General features: G+C 48.0%; 2 protein-coding genes, 1 long non-coding RNA gene and 1 other non-coding gene across 8 annotated transcripts in view; 3 read left to right on the top strand and 1 right to left on the bottom strand.

Annotated features, from left to right (window-relative positions):
- LOC100088930 (cytosolic 5'-nucleotidase 1A-like) overlaps nt 1–846 on the top strand; it is a 41,996-nt gene extending 41,150 nt beyond the window's left edge. For all 5 annotated transcript variants that reach the window (XM_039912427.1, XM_029073779.2, XM_029073784.2 and 2 more), the window contains one exon: nt 250–846. In XM_039912427.1, the coding sequence (XP_039768361.1) occupies nt 250–609 (360 nt within the window). In that variant the 3' untranslated portion in view covers nt 610–846. The remainder of the gene's footprint in view (nt 1–249) is intronic.
- A 9,563-nt stretch (nt 847–10,409) lies between these two features.
- On the top strand, nt 10,410–21,909 carry LOC100086368 (retinol dehydrogenase 14). The gene is made up of 2 exons (XM_029062425.1): nt 10,410–10,787; nt 21,029–21,909. The coding sequence occupies exons 1-2, from the start codon at nt 10,410–10,412 to the stop codon at nt 21,644–21,646; spliced, it is 996 nt and encodes a 331-aa protein (XP_028918258.1). The 3' UTR covers nt 21,647–21,909.
- LOC114817375 lies at nt 17,431–17,568 on the top strand. The gene has a single exon (XR_003765229.1). It is a non-coding gene; the product is annotated as a small nucleolar RNA SNORA7 (small nucleolar RNA).
- A 660-nt stretch (nt 21,910–22,569) lies between the features above and the next one.
- LOC120638461 overlaps nt 22,570–26,264 on the bottom strand; it is a 55,461-nt gene continuing 51,766 nt past the window's right edge. The window contains exon 3 of the long non-coding RNA XR_005660133.1: nt 22,570–22,817. This is a non-coding gene — a long non-coding RNA (uncharacterized LOC120638461). The remainder of the gene's footprint in view (nt 22,818–26,264) is intronic.

Raw genomic sequence — 26,264 nt, 5'->3', positions numbered from 1 at the left:
GGCTCAGTCTCAATCCCCACTTTAAAGATGAGGGAACTGAGGCCCAGAGAAGTGAAGTGACTTGCCCAAGGTCACAGAGCAGAAGAGTGGTGGAGCCAGGATTAGAAATCATTACCTTCTGACTCTCGGGCGCGTGCTCGATCCACTGGGCCGTGCTGCTTCTCTCTATATCATGCTGCTTCTCAGAAACCTGGTCCAGAAGCAGATCCACCAAACCCTCACGTGGGTATGTGTCTGTTCAATTTGCAGGGTCCCCTGAAAGGTTTTCTGGAAGATTTAGGGAGGCTCCAGAAGAAGTTCTACGCCAAAGACGAGCGGCTACTGTGTCCCATCAGGACTTACCTCGTTACAGCCAGGAGCGCCGCCAGCTCTGGAGCCAGGGTGCTAAAAACATTACGCAGTTGGGGGTTGGAGATCGATGAAGCCCTCTTCCTCGCAGGCGCTCCCAAAGGACCCATCTTGGTGAAAATACGACCTCACATCTTCTTTGATGACCAGATGTTCCACATCGAAGGGGCACAAAAACTGGGGACCATTGCTGCACACGTGCCTTATGGAATTTCTCAGAAGCTGATCAAGCTTAAGGAAAATAATGAAAAAAAATCATAAAGGCCGTGTCTTTATTAACCAGCGATTCCCCCTTCGTGGCTAGTTACTTTTAACTTTTTAGGCTTCACTGTAAATCTCTCCGCTCGCAGGAACTAAACTCACTTTGAAAGACGTTCTTGTGCCTGCCACTGAAAGGCATTTGAACAGTGTCATACCTTTAGACTTCAAGTGCATTTAATGTGATTTTTCATTTTTTTTCTGTCAGTACTGTGATTAAATACATGAAGTAAGTGTGGATTCGTTTTCTAGCTAGATATGTTTGTAGATTTATTCAAAATTCTTTTTCTAATCAAACTCATGCCACCTGAAATTTGGATGGATCTTTTTATGTGGCTTCTGTAGCTACACTGAGGAAATATTTTGCTGCATGTTTTGGAAAAAATGCCGTTAGGTTGTTTCACCGAAGTTGTAATTGCAGATAGAAGAGCTATTTGTGGATTTGGGGTTTTAAAATAATGTTTTTAAGGAGCTATTTTTTCAAAGTCCTTTCTTACCCTATTAAAGAGAGTTTTTAGGATTTACCAGTATGATTCACTCATTCTCTCTCTCTCTCCCCACCTCTCTCTCTCCCCCTTTTACTCACCATCTTCCTCTTATACCAAGATACTTCTGAATTTCAGCAGTTCGTTGCCTCGAGTTTCCGACTCTGTCCAGATTCCGTGATGGTCTGTGTGGAAAACTACAACCATGCTGAACTCAGGCAGTCCTGCTTTAGCGGAGAAGTCAAGGACTGAATTCATTAAGAAATCACAGTTGCATTCTTTCTTTTAAACACTTCCTCCTGACCAGGGATAAAACCTAACACATATGGTACATGGGGGAAGTTGGTTGGGTTGACATGCCCCAGGCTGCATCTGTTCTACGGATAAACAGAGGGCTTTAAAACTCCAAGGTCTTCAACCCAATACTTTTACAAGCACTTACGCTCATGAAAGTAACTCATTCGAAAATACCCAACCCGTTTATTGTGCTGAAAATGTGGTAGACATTTCAGGAATCAACTTGAGACCGGAGAGGTCTGCGTAGAGATATGGACAAGAACTCAAGCGTCTGAAACCACAGCTATAAAGGCATATATGTAACTGACACACATTTGGGAGAGGGAGGACAATTAAGATTCCCATTTAGTTGGGATCCTCAAGAAAGTCCTCAATTTTTAAGACATCTCTTAGATTGTGAACCCCTGAGAGTCCAGGGACCCTTTCTAATCTCACCTATGATTTCTTTCCCAGCTTTTAGAACAGTGTGCTGCACAATATAAGTGCTTAATACCATTACCACTCAAGTACCCGCAGGATTTTTGATCAGGCCCTGCTCACTTAAATCCAGTTGTTATGGATACTCTATAAATCATTTCTTCCCCTATTCTATTTGGGCTTTTCAACCTTTAATTTATTTTCTGGTATTTGTTAAGCATTGGGTCAAATACTGTTCTAAACCCTGGGGCTGACACAAAATATTCAGACACAGTCTCTGTCCCACCAAGGGCTCACAGTCTAAATTGGAGGGAAGAGGATTTAATGCTCATTTCATAGATGGGGGAACTAGCCCAGAGAGGTTAAGTGACTTGTCCAAGGTCACACAATTCACAAGGGGCAGAGCTGGGATGAAAACCCAGGTCGTCTGAATTCCAGGTCCTGGCTCTTCCCACTAGACCCCACTGCTCATTTCTACGGGGCGTGAGATCAGTGACTCTTTGAGGTCAGTAACCCTGTCTTTCACTTTCACTCTTCTCAAAGAGAGCGTCATAAGAGGGCTGTAATTTCTTCCTTTGTCAGCTACAATGAGATACTGATGTTGTACCTATCTTTTGATATTACCGATTTCCCTTGCTATTGTTCATTGTTGTCAGTGCTGCCACCCACCTCTCTGGCTTCACCAGCCGCCTGACTTTGAGTTTGATCAGGTTGGCCCTTAATCAAGCCTACCCCGACCCTGGTCATCGCCCGCTTATTAACACTACTGTATTGTATCATACTGTATCATGTTGCTATATTACCCATTTCGTTTGTTACTGTTTATTGTTGTCAGTGCTGCCACCCACCTCTCTGGCCTCACCATGTCCCTTCTCCCCCCCCCCCCCCCCGCCCCTTCCTATCCTCCCCTTCCCCTTCCCCTCTCTGGCTCAGCTCTTTCCCGCTCTCTCCTCTGCCTCCTCCCTCCCTCCCCTCCCCTGCCCTAGAACCCCACTTTACCAGCGCTACCCCTCTTCCCCCTCCCCCTACTCTCCCCCCTACCAAACCCCTTCCTCCCCCCCACTTCTCTCTTCCCTACCCACACCCCATCCCGGGCCTCCTGTCCCACCGCTACCCCTCATCCCCCTCTCCCCGTCCAGGGCCCTGCCACCTCCTTCCCATCCAAACCCTCCCCTCCCCCCGCCCTCTCTCCCCTCCCCCCCTTGCACCCACAGCTACTTTCAAGTGTGGCCTCTGGAACCCCCGCTCTATTACAGGTAAGCTACCTTTTGTCCATGACCTTTTCCTCTCTCGCTCTCTCCTCCTCCTCGCCCTTTCGGAAATGTGGCTCTCTCCCGAAGACACGGTCTCCGCCGCCGCTCTCTCCAGCGGAGGCCTCTCCTTCTCCCACTCCCCCAGACTCACCGGTAAGGGAGGAGGCGTCGGCTTCCTCCTCTCGCCCCGTTGCCGCTTCCGCACTATCCCTCCTCCCCCCTCCCTCTCCTTCCCCTCCTTCGAAGCCCATATCATTCACCTCTACCACCCACTCCAGTTACTTGTCGCTGTCCCACCTCCGACTTCTTCAACCACCTAGACCCCTTCCTCACCTTCCTTCTCTCCTTCTATCTGCCCACTCTGATCCTCGGAGACTTCAACATCCATATGGATGTACCCGATGACTCCTCTGCCGCCCGCCTGCTATCCCTCCTCGACTCTGCTGACCTCCTGCTCCACCATACAGCGCCCACTCACCAACTTGGTCACACCCTCGATCTCGTCATCTCCTACCGCTGCACTATCTCCTCCCTCACCGACTCTGAAATCCCTCTCTCTGACCATAACCTTCTCACCTGCCTCATCTCTCACACTCCCTCGCCCTGCAAATCTTTGCTACTACCCCACAGAGACCTCTGCTCTCTCAATCCCATCCGTCTTTCTAAAAGCATCTCTCCTCACCTTGCCGCCCTGTCCTCACTTCCCACTCTCGACGATCAGGTCTCTGCTCTCAACTCCACCCTCTCTACTCATCTCAACTCTCTCGCCCCCCTTTCCCTCCGCCGCTCTCGGTCGCCCTGGATCACCTCCTCTGTCCGCCTCCTACACTCCTATGCTCGAGCTGCTGAGCGCTGCTGGCAAAAGTCCAAGCACCAAGCCGACCTCACACACTTCAAATTTATCCTTTCCCGCCTTAACTCTGCCCTCTCCTCCGCCAGGCAAAACTTCTCCTCCCTCATCGACACCCATGCCCATCACCCCCGCCAATTGTTCTGGACCTTTTACTCTCTCCTTAGGCCCCCTGTTCCTCCCCCTCCCCCATCTCTCACCCCCAATGATCTGGCCACCTATTTCCTCACAAAAATCAACACGATCAGGTCTGAGCTACCCAAAGTCACCCCTCCGCCTCTCCCCTCCCCCCCACCAACCCTCTCCCCTACTTTTCCATCCTTCCCTGCAGTATCCTCAGAGGAGATCTCCTCCCTCCTCGCAAGTGCCACCCCTTCCACCTGCGCCTCGGACCCCATTCCCTCTCACCTTCTTAAAACCATCGCCCCTGCCCTCCTACCTTCCTTAACTTCTATTTTTAACCACTCAATCTCCAAGGGCTCCTTCCCCTCTGCCTTCAAACATGCCCACGTCTCCCCCATCCTAAAAAAACCCGCTCTTGACCCCACTTCCCCCTCCAGTTATCGCCCTATCTCCCTACTACCCTTCCTTTCCAAAATCTTAGAACGAGTCATCTACAATTGCTGCTTAGAATTCCTTAACTCCTATTCTCTCCTGGACCCCCTCCAATCTGGCTTCCGTCCCCTCCACTCTACCGAGACTGCTCTCTCTAAGGTCACCCATGACCTCCTTCTTGCCAAATCCAATGGCTCCTACTCCATTCTGATCCTCCTTGACCTCTCTGCTGCCTTTGACACTGTCGACCATCCCCACCTCCTCCATACCTTATCTCACCTGGGCTTCACGGACTCCGTCTTCTCCTGGTTCTCCTCTTACCTCTCTGGCTGGTCATTCTCGGTCTCCTTCGCTGGCGCCTCCTCCCCCTCCCATCCTTTAACTGTTGGAGTTCCTCAAGGGTCAGTTCTTGGCCCTCTTCTGTTCTCCATTTCTCCATTTACACTCACTCCCTTGGTGAACTCATTTGCTCTCACGGCTTTGACTACCATCTCTACGCAGATGACATGCAGATCTACATCTCCGCCCCTGTCCTCTCCCCCTCCCTTCAGGCTCGCATCTCCTCCTGCCTCCAGGATGTCTCCACCTGGATGTCGGCCCGCCACCTAAAACTCAACATGAGCAAGACTGAGCTCCTCATCTTCCCTCCCAAACCCGGTCCTCTCCCAGACTTCCCTATCACTGAGGATGGCACAACAATCCTTCCCATCTCTCGGGCTCGTAATCTTGGTGTCATCCTTGACTCGTCTCTCTCGTTCACCCCACACATCCTATCCGTTACCAAGACCTGCCGGTTTCACCTTTACAATATCGCCATGATCCACCCTTTCCTCTCCACCCAAACGGCTACCTTACTGCTACAGGCTCTCGTTATATCCCGGCTAAACTACTGTGTCAGCCTTCTCTCTGACCTCCCTTCCTCCTCTCTCGCCCCGCTCCAGTCTATTCTTCACTCTGCTGCTCGGCTCATCTTCCTGCAGAAACGCTCTGGGCATGTCACTCCCCTTCTTAAACAACTCCAGTGGTTGCTTATCAACCTCCACTCCAAACAAAAACTCCTCACTCTAGGCTTCAAGGCTCTACATCACCTTGCCCCTTCCTACCTCTCCTCCCTTCTCTCTTTCTACTGCCCACACCTGCACGCTCCGTTCCTCTGCCGCCCACCTCCTCACCATCCCTCGGTCTCACCTATCCCACCATCGACCCCTGGGCCACGTCCTCCCGCGGTCCTGGAATGCACTCCCTCCTCACCTCTGCCAAACAAACTCTCCCCCTCTTCAAAATCCTACTTAAAACTCACCTCCTCCAAGAGGCCTTCCCAGACTGAGCTCCCCTTCTCCGTCTACTCCCTCTACCGCCCCCCCTTCACCTCTCCACAGCTTAACCCTCTTTTCCCCCCATTTCCCTCTGCTCCTCCCCCTCTCCCTTCCCATCCCCTCAGCACTGTACTCGTCCGCTCAACTCTATAGATTTTCATTACCCTATTTATTTTGTTAATGAAATGTACATCGCCTTGATTCTATTTAGTTGCCATTGTTTTTACGAGATGTTCTTCCCCTCAACTCTATTTATTGCCATTGTTCTTGTCTGTCTGTCTCCCCCGATTAGACTGTAAGCCTGTCAAATGGCAGGGACTGTCTCTATCTGTTGCCGAGTTGTTCATTCCAAGTGCTTAGTACAGTGCTCTGCACATAGTAAGCGTTCAATAAATACTATTGAATGAATGAATGAAAGAATGAATAGCTGCAGCTACTTTTGGGTGTCAAGCTTTTCTAGTCCTGATCCCTCTAAAATCAGATTCTCTCGCCATTAGGCATTCTAGTAATTTTGCCTACTTCTGGTTTTCCAAACTGGCATGAGATGGGGATTAAGAAGCCAACTGAGAGGGAGGTGGGGAGGAGGAAGCCAAAAGAGCCTGAGGAAAAAAACATGACAAAACAAGCATGACCTAGTGGGAGTCAGAAGTCCGGCCTAGTGGCAAGAGCACTGCTTGGGAGTCAGAGGAACTGGATTCTCATCCAGTGCTTGAATCGTACTTTCCAAGTGCTTAGTATATTGCTCCGCACATAGTAGAGAAGCAGCTTGTGTGAATGGAAAGAGCACGAGCTTGGGAGTCAGAGGATGTGGAGTCTAATTCTGTCAACACCATTTGTCTGCTGTGTGATCATAGGCAATCCATTTCACTTCTCTGGGACACAGTTCCCTCACCTGTAAAATGAGGATTATGCTGTGAGTCCCATGTGGGACAACCTGATTACCTTGTAACTACCACGGGTGCTTAGAACAGTGCCTGGCACATAATGAGCACTTAACAAATACCATCATAATAATAATTATGTATGTGGGACAACATGACTACCTCTTATCTACTTCAGCACTTAGTACAGTGCCTGGCAGATAGTAAGCATTTAACAAATATCATCATAGTAATAATTATGTGGGACAAACTGATTACCTTGTATCTGCCCCAGCGCTTAGTACAGCGCTTGGAAACAGCGTGGCTCAGTGGAAAGAGCCTCGGCTTCGGAGTAGGTCATGAGTTCGACTCCCGGCTCTGCCACTTGTCAGCTGCGAGACTGTGGGCAAATCACTTCACTTCTCTGTGCCTCAGTTACCTCATCTGTAAAATGGGGATTAACTGTGAACCTCACATGGGACAACCTGACTACCCTGTATCTACCCCAGCGCTTAGAACAGTGCTCTGCACATAGTAAGTGCTTAACAAATATCAACATTATTATTACAGTGCCTGGCACAGAGTCAATGCTTATTAATAACAATAATAATAATAATGGTATTTGTTAAACACTTAACTGTGCGAGGCACTGTACTAAGCACTGGGTTTGGATTTAAACAGATCAGGCTGGACACAGTCCATGTCCCACGCGGGGCTCACAGTCTTAATCCCCATTTTACAGATGAGGCAACTGAGGCCCAGAGAGGTGAAGTGACTTGCCCAAAGTCACACAGCGGACAAGTGGCAGAGCCGGGATTGTGGCAGAGCCGGGATTACAACCTATAACTTTCTGACTTCCAGGCCCGTGCTCTATCCACTGTGCCGTGCTGCTCATCATTCTTATTATTGTTAATATTGTTAAGTGCTCTATGAGAAGCAGTGTGGCTCAGTGGAAAGAGCCCAGGCCAGGGAGTCAGAGGTCATGGGTTCTAATCCCGGTTCTGCCACTTGTCTGCTCTGTAACTTTGGGCCAGCCATTTCCCTTCTCTGGGCCTCAGAGAACTAACTACACTGCATATATGATATATTATTATATATTATATATCATCATGTAATCATATATTATATGCTAAATATAATATTATAGGCTATTATATTATAGATCTTTCTACTTTATATTATCTATCATTACATAATCATGTATCACATGTTAAATATCATACGCTATTATATTATAGACCGTTATTCTATCTATAATTATATTATACATCATTATATAATCATGTATTATATGTTAAATATACGCTATTACATTACAGATTCATTCAATAGTATTTCATTCAATAGTATTTATTGAGCATTTACTATGTGCAGAGCACTGTACTAAGCGCTTGGAATGTACAAATGGGTAACAGATAAAGCCAGTCCCTGCCCTTTGACAGGCTGACAGTCTAATCGGGGGAGACAGGCAGACAAGAACAATGGCAATAATGGCAATGGCAGATGATTACACTATATAACATTATATTATATATCATTATATAATTATATATCATATGTTAAACGTTATACACTATTGAGTTATATATCATGATACTAAATATCATCATATCATGTATCATTATATAATCATATATGATGTGCTAAATATTATATGCTATTATATCATAGATCGTTATGCTACATATTATTCTATTATATATCATTATATAATCACATATCATATGTTAAATATATCACATGCTATCATATTACAGAACATCACACTATGTGGGCAAGTCACTTAACTTCTCTGCGCCTCAGTTACCTCATCTGTAAAATGGGGATTAAGACTGTGAGCCCCATATGGGACAACCCGATTCCCCTGTGTCTACCCCAGCGCTTAGAACAGTGCTTTGCACATAGTAAGCGCTTAACAAATACCAACATTATTATATCATATAACATCATATAATTATATATCATATGCTAAGTATTGTATGCTATTAGATCATTATGCCATACATAATCATATTCCATATCATTACGTAATCACATGTGATGTGTTAAATATTATATGCTATCACATCATAGATCGTTACACTCTATATGATTATATTAGATATCATCATATAATCATAGAGGCTCTGCCACTCATCAGCTGTGTGACTGTGGGCAAGTCACTGAACTTCTCTGTGCCTCACTTCCCTCATCTGTCAAATGGAGATGAAGACTGTGAGCCCCACGTGGGACACCCTGATTCCCTCGTGTCTCCCCCAGCGCTTAGAGCAGTACTCGGCACATAGTAAGCGCTTAACAAACACCAACATCATTATATCAACTATCATATCATTATAGATCATCATACTACATATTATTACATCATTATATAGATTATAATAATCATATCAATGATTACAATGCTCTATAATAATGATACTATATCTGAGTAAATCACATTCCAGGTTATTAGAGATAGATCATCCTTAGAGGTGAGATGGAAGGGAGGGAGGCCAGCGCGGAGGGGAGGGAAGAAGCAGCGTGGCTCAGTGGAAAGAGTCCGGGTTTTGGAGTCAGAGGTCATGGGTTCGAATCCTGGCTCTGCCACTTGTCAGCTGGGTGACTTGGGTCAAGTCACTTCACTTCTCTGGGCCTCAGTGACCTCATCTGTAAAATGGGGATGAAGACTGTGAGCCCCACGTGGGACAATGAAGACTGTGAGCCCCACATGGGACCCCCTGATTCCCCTCTGTCTCCCCCAGCGCTTAGAACAGTGTTCTGCACATAGGAAGCGCTTAACAAATACCAACATTATTACATCATTATAGATCAACATACTACATATCATTAAATCATTATATAGATTATAATAATCATATCAATGATTACAATGCTCTATAATAATGATACTATATCTGAGTAAATCACATTCTAGATTATTAGAGATAGATCATCCTTCGAGGTGCGATGGAAGGGAGGCCGGGGCGGGGGAGGAGGAGGGAAGAAGCAGCGTGGCTCAGTGGAAAGAGCCCGGGCTTTGGAGTCAGAGATCATAGGTTCGAATCCTGGCTCTGCCACTTGTCAGCTGGGTTCTGTGGGAAAGTCACTTCACTTCACTTCTCTGGGCCTCAGTGACCTCATCTGGAAAATGGGGATGAAGACCGTGAGCCCCACGTGGGACACTGAAGACTGCGAGCCCCACGAGGGACACTGAAGACTGTGAGCTCCATGTGGGACAATGAAGACTGTGAGCTCCATGTGGGACAATGAAGACTGTGAGCCCCACGTGGGACACTGAAGACTGCGAGCCCCACGTGGGACGCCCTGATTCCCCTGGGTCTCCCCAGCGCTTAGAACAGCGCCCTGCCCATAGGAAGCACTGAATAATAATGACTAAGATACAGAATAATCAGGTTGTCCCACGTGAGGCTCACAGTTAACCCCCATTATACAGATGAGGGAACCGAGGCCCAGAGAAGCCAAGTGACTTGCCGCACAGCCGACAAGTGGCGGAGCCAGGAGTCGAACCCATGCCAGCATCGTCACATCATTCTAGATCATCACCCTACCCCCTCCTGAAATCATGACATAGATGCTAAGAATGATATCAAGGATTACAAGGCTCTATCAAAACGACACGAGATCTGAGTAAATCCCAATCTCGGTTATGAGGGCCGGAGCATCCTCCGAGGTGCGATGGCAGGCAGGGAGGCCGGGGAGGAGGGCAGAACTACAAGTCCCGGCAGGCGGCGGGCTCCTTGGCGCCCCCCGCGGCGGGCGAGGGCAGTGGCATGGCGGCGTTGGCGGGGTGGGCGGCCTTGGGCGGCGTCTGGCTGCTGCTGCTGCTGCGGTGGCGGCGCCGGCTGGTCCTGGGCCGCTCCCGGGCGGCGGCCTCCGAGGCCTCCATGCGGGGCCGAACCGCCCTCGTCACCGGAGCCAACAGCGGCATCGGCCTGGCCACGGCGGCCCAGCTGCTGCGCCAAGGGGCCCGCGTCATCCTGGCCTGCCGGGACCCGGGCCGCGCCCGGGAGGCCGCCGGGACCCTCCGGACCCAGCTCTGCTCCCGGGCCTCCGACCTCCCCTCCGACCTCTCCGACCGGCTGGTCCTCAAGGAGCTCGACCTCGCCTCGCTCGGCTCCGTGCGCCGCTTCTGCCACGAGGTGCTGCAGGTGAGGCGGTGGGCTTGATTGAGCTCGTAACTAAGCATTGGGAATGCACAGTTCCGCCGCAGAGGCCCTCCCTGCCCCGCAACGGGCCTGCAGGCCAAGCCCCCGGGGACACGCACAAGGGCGTCGCTTTCCTTTTCAGACACTCAGGCCTGCAGTTGTGTTTATTGAGCTCTTACTGGGTGCAGAGCACTAGACTAAGCGTTGGGAATGCACGGTTCGGCCACAGAGGCCATCCCTGCCCCGGGCCTGCAAGCTAAGCCCCCAGGGACACGCACAAGGGCATCACTTTCCTTTTCAGACACTCAGGCCTGCAGTTGTGTTTATTGAGCTCTTACTGGGTGCAGAGCACTAGACTATTCATTCATTCAATAGTATTTATTGAGCGCTTACTATGTGCAGAGCACTGTACTAAGCGCTTGGGATGAACAAGTCGGCAACAGATAGAGACAGTCCCTGCCGTTTGACGGGCTTACAGTCTAATCGGGGGAGACGGACAGACAAGAACAATGGCACTAAACAGCGTCAAGGGGAAGAACATCTCGTAAAAACAATGGCAACTAAATAGAATCAAGGCGATGTACAATTCATTAACAAAATAAATAGGGTAACGAAAATATATACAGTTGAGCGGATGGGTACAGTGCTGTGGGGATGGGAAGGGAGAGGTGGAGGAGCAGAGGGAAAAGGGGAGAATGAGGCTTTAGCTGCGGAGAGGTAAAGGGGGGATGGCAGAGGGAGTAGAGGGGGAAGAGGAGCTCAGTCTGGGAACGCCTCTTGGAGGAGGTGATTTTTAAGTAAGGTTTTGAAGAGGGAAAGAGAATCAGTTTGGCGGAGGTGAGGAGGGAGGGCGTTCCAGGACCGCGGGAGGACGTGACCCAGGGGTCGACGGCGGGATAGGCGAGACCGAGGGACGGCGAGGAGGTGGGCGGCAGAGGAGCGGAGCGTGCGGGGTGGGCGGTAGAAAGAGAGAAGGGAGGAGAGGTAGGAAGGGGCAAGGTGATGGAGAGCCTTGAAGCCTAGAGTGAGGAGTTTTTGTTTGGAGCGGAGGTCGATAGGCAACCACTGGAGTTGTTTAAGAAGGGGAGTGACATGCCCAGATCGTTTCTGCAGGAAGATGAGCCGGGCAGCGGAGTGAAGAATAGACCGGAGCGGGGCGAGAGAGGAGGAAGGGAGGTCAGAGAGAAGGCTGACACAGTAGTCTAGCCGGGATATAACGAGAGCCCGTAATAGTAAGGTAGCCGTTTGGGAGGAGAGGAAAGGGCGGATCTTGGCGATATCGTAGAGGTGAAACCGGCAGGTCTTGGTAACGGATAGGATGTGTGGGGTGAACGAGAGGGACGAGTCAAGGATGACACCGAGATTGCGGGCCTGCGGGACGGGAAGGATGGTCGTGCCATCCACGGTGACGGAGAAGTCTGGGAGCGGACCGGGCTTGGGAGGGAAGATGAGGAGCTCAGTCTTGCTCATGTTGAGTTTTAGGTGGCGGGCCGACATCCAGGTGGAGACGTCCCGGAGGCAGGAGGAGATGCGAGCCTGAAGGGAGGGGGAGAGGACAGGGGCGGAGATGTAGATCTGCGTGTCATCTGCGTAGAGATGGTAGTCAAAGCTGTGAGAGCGGATGAGTTCACCGAGGGAGTGAGTGTAAATGGAGAACAGAAGAGGGCCAAGAACTGACCCTTGAGGAACTCCAACAGTTAAAGGATGGGAGGGGGAGGAGGCTCCAGCGTAGGAGACCGAGAATGATCGGCCAGAGAGGTAAGAGGAGAACCAGGAGAGGACAGAGTCCGTGAAGCCAAGGTGAGATAAGGTATGGAGGAGGAGGGGATGGTCGACAGTGTCAAAGGCAGCAGAGAGGTCAAGGAGGATCAGAATGGAGTAGGAGCCATCGGATTTGGCAAGAAGGAGGTCATGGGTGACCTTATAGAGAGCAGTCTCGGTAGAGTGGAGGGGACGGAAGCCAGATTCGTTGGGAATGCACGGTTCGGCCACAGAGGCCATCCCTGCCCCGGGCCTGCAAGCTAAGCCCCCAGGGACACGCACAAGGGCATCACCTTCCTTTTCAGACACTCAGGCCTTCAGTTGTGTTTATTGAGCTCTTACTGGGTGCAGAGCACTAGACTAAGCGTTGGGAATGCACAGTTCTGCTACAGAGGCCATCCCTGCCCCACAGCGGGCCTGCAAGCTAAGCCCCCAGGGACACTCAACAGGGCATCACCTTCCTTCTTAGACACTCAGGCCTTCAGTTGTGTTTATTGAGCACTTTACTGGGTGCAGAGCGCTGGGCTTAGTGTTTGGAATGCACAGTTCGGCTACAGAGACCATCCCTGCCCCACAGCGGGCCCCCAGGCCAAGCCCCGGGCACACTCACAAGGGCATCACCTTCTTGGACACACAGTCCTTCTGTTGTGTTTATTGAGCGCTCGTACTGGGTGCAGAGCACTGGACTGAGCGTTTGGAATGCACAGTTCAGTTACAAAGGCCATCCCTGCCCCACAATGGGCCCGCAGGCCACAGGCTAAGCGCCAGGGGACACTCACCAGGGCATCACCTTCTTGGACACTCAGGCCTTCAGTTGTGTTTATTGAGCGCCTACTGGGTTCAGAGCACTGGACTAAGTGTTTGGAATGCCCAATTTGACAACAGAGACAATCCCTGCCCCACAACGGGCCCGCAGGCTAAGACCCCAGGGGACACTCACGAGGGCATCACCTTCTCAGACATTCAGTCCTTCAGTCGGATTTGTTGAGCGTTTTCTGGGTGCAGAACACTGAACAGAGTGCTTGGAATGCACAATTCGGCAACAAATTGAGACCATCCCTCCCCCACAATGGGCCCACAGGCCAAGCCCTGGGGGACAGTCACCAGGGCATCACCTTCCTTCTCAGACACTCACTCCTTCAATTGGATTGCTTGAACACCTACTGGGTGAAGAGCACTGGACTGAGTGTTTGGCTCTGCCACTTAGCTGTGTGACTTTGGGCAAGTCACTTGACTTCTGTGGGCCCTAGTTCCCTCATCTGTAAAATGGGGATTAAGACTGGGAGCCCCATGTGGGATAACCTGATTACCTTGTGTCTACCCAGTGCTTAGAACAGTGCTTGGCACATAGGAAGCGGTTAACAAATACCAACATTATCATTCTTATTAATGTGCAGTTCAGCAACACAGACAATCCCTGCCCCACAGCAAGCTCACAGGCTAAGTCCCGGGGGACATTCACGAGGGCATCACCTTCTCAGCCACCCAGTCCTCCAGTTGAAGTGCTTGAGCACTTACTGGATGCAGAGCACTGGACTGAGCGTTTGGCTCTGCCACTTATCAGCTGTGTGACTTGGGCAAATCACTCACTTCTCTGGGCCTCAGTTACCTCCTCTCTCAAAAGGGGATTAAGACTGGGAGCCCCACGTGGGACAACCTGACTACCTTGTGTCTACCCAGCGCTTAGAACAGTGCTTGGCACTTAGTGCTTAAATACCAACATTATTATTATTATTATTATTATTGTGCAATTCAACAACAGAGACAATCCCTGCCCCACAGTGGGTTCACAGGCTAGGTACCAGGAGACACTCACAAGAGCATCATCTTGTCAGTCATTCCTTCATTCAATTGTATTTACTGAGCGCTTACTGGATGCAGAGCACTGGACTAAGCGCTTGGAATGTACAATTCGGCAACTGATAGAGACAATCCCTGCCCACAACGGGCTCACAATCTAAATGGGGAGACAGACAACAAAGCAAGTAGACAGGCATCAATAGGATCAAAAATAGATAAATAGAATCATATATATATACACATCATTAGCAAAATAGAGTAATAAAGAACATATTCAAATATGCACAAGCGCTGTACGGAGGGGAAGGGGAAGAGCAGAGGGCAGAGAAGGAGAGGGAAAGGGAGGGCTCAGACTGGGAAGGCCTCCTGGAGGAGGTGAGTTCTCAGTAGGGCTTTCAGAGGGGAAGAGAGTTAGTTTGGCGGATGTGAGGTGGGAGGGCATTCCATTCATTCATTCAATAGTATTTATTGAGCGCTTACTATGTGCAGAGCACTGTACTAAGCGCTTGGAATGTACAAATAGGCAACAGATAGAGACAGTCCCTGCTCAATGACAGGCTTACAGTCTAATGGGGGGAGACAGACAGACAAAAACAATAGCAATAAATAGAATCAAGGTGATGTACATCTCACTAACAAAATCAATAGGGTAATAAAAAATATATACAAATGAGCGGAGGAGCACAGTGCGGAGGGGAAGGGAGAGGGGGAGGAGCAGAGGGAAAGGGGGGAAAAGAGGGCTTAGCTTAGGGGAGGTGAAGGTGGGGGGGGTAGAGGGGCAGCAGAGGGAGCAGAGGGAAAAGGGGAAGCTCAGTCTGGGAAGGCCTCTTGGAGGAGGTGAGCTCTAAGTAGGGCTTTGAAGAGGGGAAGAGAATTTGGCGGAGGTGAGGAGGAAGGGGATTCCAGGTCAGCGGGAGGACGTGGCCCAGGCGGGTCGATGGCGGGATGGGCGAGAATGGGGGACGGTGAGGAGGTGGGCGGCAGAGGAGCAGAGTGTACAGGGTGGGCTGTAGAAAGAGAGAAAGGAGGTGAGGTAGGAGGGGGCAAGATGATGAGCTTTGGAGCCAAGAGTGAGGAGTTTTGGCTTGATACAAAGGTTGATGGACAACCACTGAAGAATCTTGAGGAGGGGGATGACATGCCCTGAGCTTTTCTGCAGAAACTGGGGCGCACCTGGCGTGCACAGCCTTCATCCCCTTTTTACAGATGAGGGCAGGCACTGATACAGATGTGTATATATGTACACACTTATAGTGCTGCTTATCTGTATAAATGACGTGTAGATATCTATCATTCTCTTTATTGGCATTGATGCGATTGATGCCTGTTTGCTTGTTTTGATGTCCGTCTCCCCGCTTCTGCACTGTGAGACCGGGGTGGGCAGGGACTGTCTCTCTATTGCTGGATTGTACTTTCCAAGCCTTAGTACAGTGCTCTGCACCCGGTAACCGCTCAATAAATACAAATGAATGAGTGTGCCAAGCACTTTTCCAAGCTCTGGGGGAGATACAAGGTCATCAGGTTATCCCGTGTGGGGCTCGCAGTCTTCATCCCCATTTTACAGATGAGGGAACTGAGGCACAGAGAAGTGAAGTGACTTGCACGAGGTCACACAGCAGACAAGTGGCAGAGCTGGGATTAGAACCCACGACCTCTGACTCCCAGACCTGGTCTCTTTCCACTAAGTCACACTGATTCTATGGTCCGGGGGTTAGGTGGGGAGTTTCCACTTTATTATTATCATTATTATGGTACCTGTACTTCCAATACTGCCAAGTGGGAAAAATAATAATAATAGTTTTGGTATTAAGTGCTTACTTTGTGCCAGGCACTGTAGTAAGCGCTGGGGTGGATACAAGCAAATTGGCTTGGACACAGTCCCTGTCCCATGTGGGGCTCACAGTCTCGATCCCCGTTTGACAGATGAGGGGACTGAGGCCCAGAGAAGTGAAGCGACTTGTCCAAGGTCACACAGCAGGCAAGTGGTGGAGTCGGAATTAGAACCCATGATGTTCTGACTCTGAGGCCCGGGCTCTATCCACTACACCACACTATTACCTGTTCTCCCTCTTACTTAAGCTGTGAGCCCCATGTGAGACAGGGCTGGTGTCGGACCTGGGGGGCAGGGATTGTCTCTCCTTATTGCTGAATTGTACTTATTGTACTTTCCAAGCGCTCAGTAAAGTGCTTTGCACACCATAAGCGCATGGCAAATAATTAGCACTTAAATACCATAAAAAAGGAGTATGCTCAAAATGGTTCCTCCCACCCACCCCTTAAGGGCAAAGAGTATGTTAGAGCTGGGAGATGCTGGCAGTGATCCAGACCTTAAAACAGCTTAAGGTTATGACTGCAGGAAAAGGAAAGCCAGCACCATAAAATCTTTTTGAGGAAGAAGCTTCAAGACCTGGTGATAAAACTGGTTGTGAGAGCTCGAGGGAGATGAGGCATCCAAAGTGGCTTCAAGTTTCCCTCCCAAAGAGATAGAAGGACTTGGGTGAGAAGGGAAAATGTAAGAAGAGGAGGATGGTGAGCTCCCAGTTGAACAAGTGTAATAATAATCATCATAATAATAATGATGCTATTAGTTAAGTGCTTACTATGTGCCAAGAACCGTTCTAAGCGCTGGGGTAAATACAGGGTAATCAGGTTGTACCATGTGGGGCTCACAGTCTTAAACCCCTTTTTACAGATGAGGTAAGTGAGGCACAGAGAAGTTAAGTGGCTTGCCCAAAGTCACACAGCTGATAGTGGATTCAGGATTAGAACCCATGACCTCTGACTCCCAAGCCTCTGGTCTTTCCAGTAAGCCACCCTGCTTCCCTTCATGATGGCATTTGTTAAGCACTTACTGTGTGCCAAGCACTCTTCTAAGCCCTGGGGTAATACAAGGTAATCAGGTTCTCCCAGGTGGGGCTCACCGTCTTCATCCCCATTTTACAGATGAGGGAGCACAGAGAAGTTCAGTGACTTCCCCAAAATCACACAGCTGACAAGTGGTGGAGGCAGAATTAGAACTCACAACCTCTGATTCCCAAGCCCGGGCTTTTTCCAGTAAGCCACGCTGCTTTTGTAGTTTGAAGGCCCTCTCTCAGGATGGCACCTGGAGAGTTTCAAGGACTCTACCAGTCTTGACTACGGGAGGGAGAGTCAAGCAGAGGCCCGTCCATTCCATTCTTAGCTTGGGCAGTAGCTAGCAAGTGGAAGGCAATCTGCTACAAGTCAAAACTCACTCGTGCTGGGCAGCAGCGGCACGGGAGAGAGTCAAGGGCGGAGACTCAAGTTTACCACGCAGAAGGAGGTAATGGTAAACTACTATTGTATTTTTACCAAGAAAACTGTATGGATCCACTACCAGAACGATTGTAGATGGAGGTGGGGTGTGCTGGGACAGACGTGTCCCTGGAGTCGCTGTGGGTCGGAGAAGGCTCGACAGCGTAAGACAAGATGAGTTTGTTGGGGGAGGCAGGATCTTAAAGGGGAGGTGTCTTCTTGAGGGTGAGCAGTGAGAGTTGGAATGAAGGTAAAAATCAGGAGAGTGAGGATCCAGAGATGGATGGCTTTGGGAAGAATCTAAGTATGCTGGGAGTCAATACCTCTTGAGATGGAGTTTCAAGGAGGCCCCTCCTGGGGTGGGATTGCTCTCCAAACCATGATTTGGGACAGGAGGATGGGGAGAGTGGCATTGGTGAGGCTCACCCCAGTTTCCCGCTTAAAACATGAGAGGCGGCCTGGCCTAGTGGACAGACTACAGCTCTGGGAGTCAAGGACCTAGGTCCTAAGCCCAGCTCCACCACTCGTGACCTTGGATGAGTCACTTAACTAATCTATGGCTCAGTTACCTCACCTGAAAAATGGGGATTAAGAGCGTGAGCCCCATGTGGCACTTGGACTGTGTCCAACCTGACATGGCTCAGTGAAAAGAGCCCGGGCTTGGGAGTCAGAGGTCATGAGTTCGACTCCCGGCTCTGCCACTTGTCAGCTGTGTGACTGTGGGCAAGTCACTTAACTTCTCTGTGCCTCAGTTACCTCATCTGTAAAATGGGGATTAAGACCGTGAGCCTCACATGGGACAACCTGATTACCCTGTATCAGGGTAAAACAGTGTATCACGCTTAAAACAGTGCTCTGCACATAGTAAGTGCTTAACAAATACCAACATTATTATTATTATGTCCACTATTCTGTTGTACTAATAATAATAATAATGTTGGTATTTGTTAAGCGCTTACTATGTGCCGAGCATTGTTCTAAGCACTGGGGTAGACATAGGGGAATCAGGTTGTCCCACATGGGGCTCACAGTCTTAATCCCCATTTTACAGATGAGGTAACTGAGGCCCAGTTGTACTCTCATTCAATCGTATTTCAGTCATATTTATTGAACACTTACTGTGTGCAGAGCACTGGGCTAAACAATGTTCTGCACGTAGCTCAACAAATACCATTGATTGATGTGTGTGTGCATAAGACCGGGGAATTTATCTGTTATATTGTATTCTTCCAAGTATTTAGTACAGTCCTCTGTAAACACTCAATAAATATGATTGATTGATTGATTGTTAAAGCTGGTGGGGCTGGGAATATTGAGCATGGGCTTGGGAGTCAGAGGTCGTGGGTTATAATCTCCACTCCACCGCTCATCAGATGTGTGACCTTGGGCAAGTCACTTAACTTCTCTGTGCCTCAGTTACCTCATCTGTAAATAGGGATGAAGGCTGTGAGCCCTAGGTGGGACAACCTGATTACCTTGGGTCTACCCCAGTGCTTAGAATAGTGCTTGGCATATAGTAAGCGCTTAACAAATACCAACATTATTATTATTATTATTAATACAGATCCAACAGCATAGATGGCACAGAAGGGAGGGTAAATAGGGGAAATGAGGGCTTTGTTAGAATAATAATAATAATAATTTTGGTATTTGTTAAGTGCTTACTATGTGCCAGGCACTGTACTAAGCACTGGAGTGCATACAGGCAGATTGGGTTGGACACAGTCTGTGTCCCACATAGGGCTCACATTCTTAATTCCCATTGTACGGATGAGGTACCTAAGGCACAGAGAGGTGAACTGACTTGTCCAAGGCCACACAGCAGACAGGTAGCAGAACTGGAATTAGAACCCATGATCTTCTGACTCCCAGGCCCATGCTCTATCCACTGCACGATGCTGCTTCCATAATGTTTAGGATAATTGAGCAATTCTCCAGTTGCTTTCCCCCTAGAGATCACCCAAATGGATATTTCAGGGCCAGAAGTGAGTGTCAGAGCCTACTGTGCTGCCTAAATGGAGGAATCCATTGCTCAGTCCTCTGTCTTACTTGGATTGGCCAGACCCATTAATTGGCCTCGCTTTTTACTTATTTAGCTTCTTTCCTGTAGTTGTGGTTCTGCATCCCTGTTTGGCCTCCATCTTTTTTTTATGGTATTTGTTAAACGCTTACCGTGTACAAGCACTGCACTAAGCACTGAGGTAGGTACAAGATAATTGGGTTGAACACAGTCCCTGTCTCACCTAGGGCTCACAGTCTTAATCCCATTTCCCAGAGAAGGTAACTGAGGCAGAGAAATCAAGTGGCTTGGTCAAGGACACACAGCAGACAAGTGGCAGACCTGGGATTAGAACCCAGGTCCTCTGATTCCCAGGCCCATGCTCTTTGTACTAGTCCACACTGTTTTGTCCCTGTTAAGATCAGACTAGATTTTGATGCTTTGCCCCTGTCATTCTGGGGTGAGTCCCATGAAACATAGAACAGAATTTTTTTTTGTTATTTCCTTCTTGGAGTAAGGATAACAAATTCTTCAAACCTAAGAGTCTGTCATTGCATAGTTAACTGACATCCTGAAAGACCCTTTAAGCTCCACTTTTGGGGTATGGATTAAGTGCTTCCTATGTGTAAAGCTCTGTTCTAAGCATTGAGGTGAATGTGGTTAATCAGGTTGGACACAGTCCCTGTCACACCTGGGACTCACAGGCTAAAAAGGAGGGAGGAGGATTTAAACTCCGTTTTACAGGTGATGTGACTGAGGCATAGAGAAGTTCAGTGACTTGTCCAAGGTCACACAGCAGACAAATGACAGATCTGGGATTAGAACCCAGCTCCTCCAACTCCCAGGCCCATGCTTTTTCCACTAGGCCACGTTGCTTCTTGTGTGCAGGGTTCACCTCTGGCAACTCTGTTGTATTTTACTTTTCTGAGCTCTAAATACAGGTGCTTTGCATATGATAAAAGCTTAGTAAATTCCACTGATTGACCGAGTGATACCTAACTCTTCTTTAGCAGTATTTTGAAAGGACTGGGTAATAATGATAATAATAATGGTGGCATTTGTTAAGCAGTTATGTGCAAAACACTGTTCTAAGTGCTGGGGGGGGGGGTACAAGGTGATTAGGTTGTCCCGCGTGGGGCTCAGTCTTAATCCCCATTTTACAGATGAGATAACCCTTTGCCCAAGTCACACAGCTGACAAGCAGCAGAGATGGGATTAGAACCCATGACCTCTGACTCCCAAGCCCATGCTCTTTCCACTGAGCCATGTTGCTTCTCTGAGTCATCATGTAAAAGATCCAAACAAAAAAAAAGTTGGCTTAGCATTCTGTAAGGTTAAACATCAGTTCTTTTAATGAGAGGTGGGTGTCTAATTGATCCTGTATCTTATTTGCTCTTTTTAATATTTAAAGGAAGAGCCCCGCCTGGATGTCTTGATCAATAACGCTGGGATTTTTCAGTGTCCTTATATGAAGACGGAGGATGGTTTTGAGATGCAGTTTGGTGTCAACCATCTGGGGCACTTCTTACTCACCAATCTCCTTCTGGATCTTCTCAAAAACTCCGCTCCAAGCAGGATCATTGTAGTTTCTTCCAAGCTTTACAAATATGGAGACATCAACTTTGAAGATTTGAACAGTGAGATAAGCTATAATAAAAGTTTTGCATATAGTCGCAGCAAGCTGGCTAACATCCTGTTCACCAGGGAACTAGCTCGCCGCTTAGAAGGCACAGAGGTCACAGCAAACGTGCTGCATCCCGGCATTGTCCGTACCAATCTCGGCAGGTACATAGACATCCCTATATTGGTCAAACCCCTCTTCAACCTAGTGTCCTGGGCTTTTTTTAAAACTCCACTCGAAGGAGCCCAGACATCTATTTATCTGGCCTCTTCTCCCGAGGTAGAGGGGGTGTCGGGCAAGTATTTTGGAGATTGCAAAGAGGAAGAGCTGCTTCCAAAAGCCATGGATGATGCAGTTGCAAGAAAACTCTGGGATATCAGTGAAGTGATGGTCGGCATAGTAAAATAAAGACCAGAGGACAGGAGGTCAGAGATGCATCCACTAAGCTTTTGATAACCCTTCTGTCCAAGTGCCACGACAAAAAGATGCATCAGTCGCTTGAAGACTTGAGGAATGTATGTCCATTGTTTAAACATAGAAAGTTCCCTTATTTTGACGATTGTTATTAGAGAGGTTGTGCTCTATTTTGAACTTTAAGGATCCTTGTGTATTTGAGTGATGACAAAAGAGAAAGCATGTATAGGGCAAAATAAAATGACTCTTTTTGCCTAGGTGTGTCTCATTCTTTCCCTCTTTTCCCCCATATTTCATCTTGGAACTGGGTAAGTGGCACTGTGGGAAAGGTTTTGTTTAAGGAACTCAATTGGACTAAACACAATCCAAATCTTACAGATCAGAACTTTATTATCTGATTTGGTTGTAGAAGGACTATGCTCACTGTGTTTAGAATTATGTGGAATCAGGTTTGACTCAAATTTACAGTTGCCTCTATGGAGGGCATGTTTGATAAAACGTACATCCCACATCCTGCCTCTGGCCTGGAACCCCCTCCTTCCTTAAATCCAGCAGACAATTACTCTCCCCCGCTTAATGAAGGCACATCTCCAAGAGACCTTCCCTGACTAAACCTCTCCCTTTTTTCTTCTCCCATTCCCTTCTGTATCACCCCGACTTGCTCCCTTCATTCTTCCCCCCTCCCAGCCCCACAGCACTTATGTACATATCTGTAATTTATATGAACGACTCCCCCCACCCAAGACTGTAAGCTTGTAGGGGCCAAGGAATGTGTCTGTTTATTGTTGTATTGAACTCTCTCAAGCACTTAGTACAGTGCTCTGCACACAGTAAGCGCTCAATAAATACGGTTGAATGAATGCAGATGGCTAGCTACATCAGCCAAACCCCAGTATTAAGCCTTTAAAATTGTTGGATTTTTTTTTAAAAAAAACAAGAAGTGAATGGGGGAATGAATTCCAGGATTTACCCGATTTGTCTCTGGCAGGTGGTTGAGAGGCTCTTCTTTTCTAGTTTATGTAGACCAGAACTTTTTCAATATTGGTTCTTGATGGAGCACAGTTCTGGGAGGTTCCAGTTAAATCCTTTATTTAAGCAATCTAGCTCAATTGTTGAAGGAGGGCTCAGGCAGGAAGCTGCATTGTGTTTTGAAAAACATTTAGTCCTACAAGATGGGAATTAGGGGAGGAAACCTTCAAAATAACACTTAAACATGTCCAAAACAGAAGTCTCCATCTTCCCATCCAAACCTTGACCTCACCCTGGTTTTTCCGTCAGCATAGACAGCAATACCATTGTGCAATACCATCATCCCTGTCTCACAAGTCTGTAACCTTGGCGTTATCCTCGACTCATCCCCCTCATTCAACCTGTCACGACATCCTGTTGGTTCTACCTTCACAACAATTCTAAAGTTCTCCATTTCCTCTCCATCCCAACTGCTATTACATTGATTCAAGTTCTTATCCTATCCTATTCATTACTGCATCAGCCTCCTTGCAGACTTCCCTGCTTCCTGTCTCTCCCCACTTCAGTCCATACTTAATTCTGCTGCCCTGATCATTTTATCTACAAAACCATTCAGTCCACGTTTCCCCACTCAAGAACCTTCAGTGGTTGCCCATCCATCTCCACATGGGCATTCTGTCTTTAAGGCACTCAATCTGCTTTCTCCCTTCCACCTCACCTCTCTGATCTCCTGGTGCAACCCAATCTGCACACTCTGTTCCTCCAAACGCCGATCTCTGTACCTCGATCTCGGCCATCCTGCCGCTGACCTCCTTGCCCACATCCTCTCTCATGGCTTCAGCACTCTTCCCCTTCATATCCAACAGTCCACCACTCTTCTCCACCTTCAAAACCCTCCTAGAATCAAATTTCCTCCAAGAGACATTCCTTAAGTCCTCACACCATTGACTAGCTAAATAATTGGCTAGGTACCCCTTAAGCACTTTGATACTCACCCCAGCCCCAGATGACTTATGCAACATATCCTTATACCCTACCATTTTCCCAGCTATAATTCATTTGAATGTCTGTACCCCCTCTAGATTTCCTGTGGACAGGGATCATGTCTGCTACCTCTGTTATACTGTACTTTCCCAAGCACTTAGTACAGTGGTCTACACTCGGAAAGTGCTCTCTAAATGCTCTTGATTCATTGATGAATCGAGTGCTTACTTTATGCAGAGCACTGTAGTAAGTATGTAGTTTCATCCTTCCGGCCAAGCTCTCCCCAGTCAATCCAGAGAGAGAGGAGTCTCTCTCTTCTTCCCAGTCCCCAGAGTAGAAAATTAACATTCCCTGGCACCTAGCTTTCTGAACTAATTCCTATCCCAGGTAGTATAAAATATGCTCTCTAATGCTGTCCTGGGCGGGTCCAATATCATGTCTGTCTGGTCATTGACTACAGTTCATTGAACCAAATGGGTCTTCAATAAAATACCAACAGGCAGCCTGAGCAGTGAGAATCCTGAAAATAATAATGATGGTATTTGTTAAGCCCATACTATATGCCAAGCACTGTTATAAGCACTGAGATAAATACAAGGTAATCAGGTTGTCCCACATGGGGCTCAGTCTTAATCCTCATTTTTACAGATGAGGTAACCGAGGCACTGAGAAGTGGCTTGCCCAACGTCTCACAGCAGACAAGTGGCAGAGCTGGGATTAGAACCTTTGTCCCCTGACTCCCAAGCCTGTGCTATTTCCCCTAAGCCAAGCTGCTGCTTTGACCCATTATGTACCTTGTTGCTTGCATTTATTGTCCTGGGATACTTTTGTGGTTTTGCTATCTTTATCATTTTAATTAACTTGTTTGTAAACACTATGATGCTCCACAACCAGTAAACGGAATCCCATCCCCAATACAGTGCTCTTCTCAGAGAAGGTACTCAGTATAGTGGTCTCTACACAATAGTTGCCAGTCTGAGAGAACAGATATTTAAATCCCATTTTGCAGATGAGGAAACAATATGTGTGCACTGCAAGGTTCTATATTCATTCACTCTTTAAATTGTATTTATTGAGCGCTTACCTTGTGCAGAGCCCTGAATTAAGCGTTTGGGAGAGTACAATACAACAATAAATAACTTACAGGCAGGAGGGTTGCTGGAAAAAACAGTCATCCTAAGGTTAACACCATTACAAATCTTCATAATAATAATAATAATAATTACGGTACTTGTTAAGCGCTTTCCATGTGCCAAGCACTGTTCTAAGTGCTGGGGGAGTTCAAGCTAATCAGGGTGTCCCACATGGGGCTCATAGTCTTAAATCCCCTTTTACAGATGAGGTAACAGGCACAGAGAAGTGAAGTGGTTTGCCCAAGATCACACATCAGACAAGTGGTGGAGCCAGGATTAGAACCTAAATCCTCTCACTCCCAGAGCTGGGCTCTTTCCACTAAGTCACGCTGCTTTTCTGTCTTTGTGTCTCACAAGGTTGAAACTTGTGTCATTCAGTCAATCAATTGTATTTATTGAGCGCTTACTGCGTGCAAGTCTGCTGTGTGGCCTTGGGCAAGTCCCTTAATTTCCCTGTGACTCAGTTACCTCATCTCTAAAATGGGGATTAAGACTGTGAACCCCATGTGGGACAACCTGATCACCAGCATCTACCCCAGTGCTTAGAATAGTGTTTGGCACATAGTAAGCATTTAACAGCGTGGCTCAGTGGAAGGAGCACGGGCTTTGGAGTCAGGGCTCATGAGTTCGAATCCCAGCTCTGCCACTTGTCGGCTGTGTGACTGTGGGCAAGTCACTTAACTTCTCTGTGCCTCAGTTCCCTCATCTGTGAAATGGGGATTAAGACTGTGAGCCCCACGTGGGACAACCTGATTCCCCCTATGTCTACCCCAGCGCTTAGAACAGTGCTCGGCACATAGTAAGCGCTTAACAAATACCAACTATTTATTTAAGAAATACCATCATCACCATCATCAAATACAAGAATTATTTTTATTCTGGAAATGCCCTGTCACCCCATTTACCGCTAACTCACCAGTCCACCCACTCTTTCACAGCCCTTTTCAAAAGCCACCTCGCCTAGATACATACCTCAAGTCCCTAGAAACTTGCTGATAGACCATCCTATCACCGGCCTCAAGTCTCAAGTATGGATGCATTTGATATTGATTTTTTCATTTTTGTTCAACATTAACTGTCAGTTATATATTTGGCACGAGGTTTGTGTTTCTCCTCCATCGAACAGTTTGCTCCTTGAAAGAACACATCCTTGACTCCTTTTGCATGTTCCCCAGGCACTTAAAGTAGTAGGTGCTCAGTAAATACTGGTAGTAGCAGGCTAAGCCCTCCTTTTCCTCAGCTCCCCTTCTTTCCCCATGGCCCCGACCCACTCCCTTTGCTCTAGCCCCCTTCCCTGCCCCACAGCACTTGTATATATTAATTCAATAGTATTTACTGAGCGCTTATTATGTGCAGAGTACTGTACTAAGTGCTTGGAATGTACAAATTGGTAACAGATAGAGACAGTCACTGCCCTTCGATGGGCTTAGAGTCTAATCGGGGGAGACGGACAGACAAGAACAATAGCAATACATATCTATAATTCTATTTATTTACATTAATGCCTGTTTACTTGTTTTGATGTG

Source organism: Ornithorhynchus anatinus, chromosome 1 (genome assembly GCF_004115215.2).
Source record: "Ornithorhynchus anatinus isolate Pmale09 chromosome 1, mOrnAna1.pri.v4, whole genome shotgun sequence".
Lineage (NCBI taxonomy): Eukaryota > Metazoa > Chordata > Mammalia > Monotremata > Ornithorhynchidae > Ornithorhynchus > Ornithorhynchus anatinus.
Note: the sequence above shows the minus strand (reverse complement) of the source record. Positions and strands in the feature narration are given on the sequence as shown.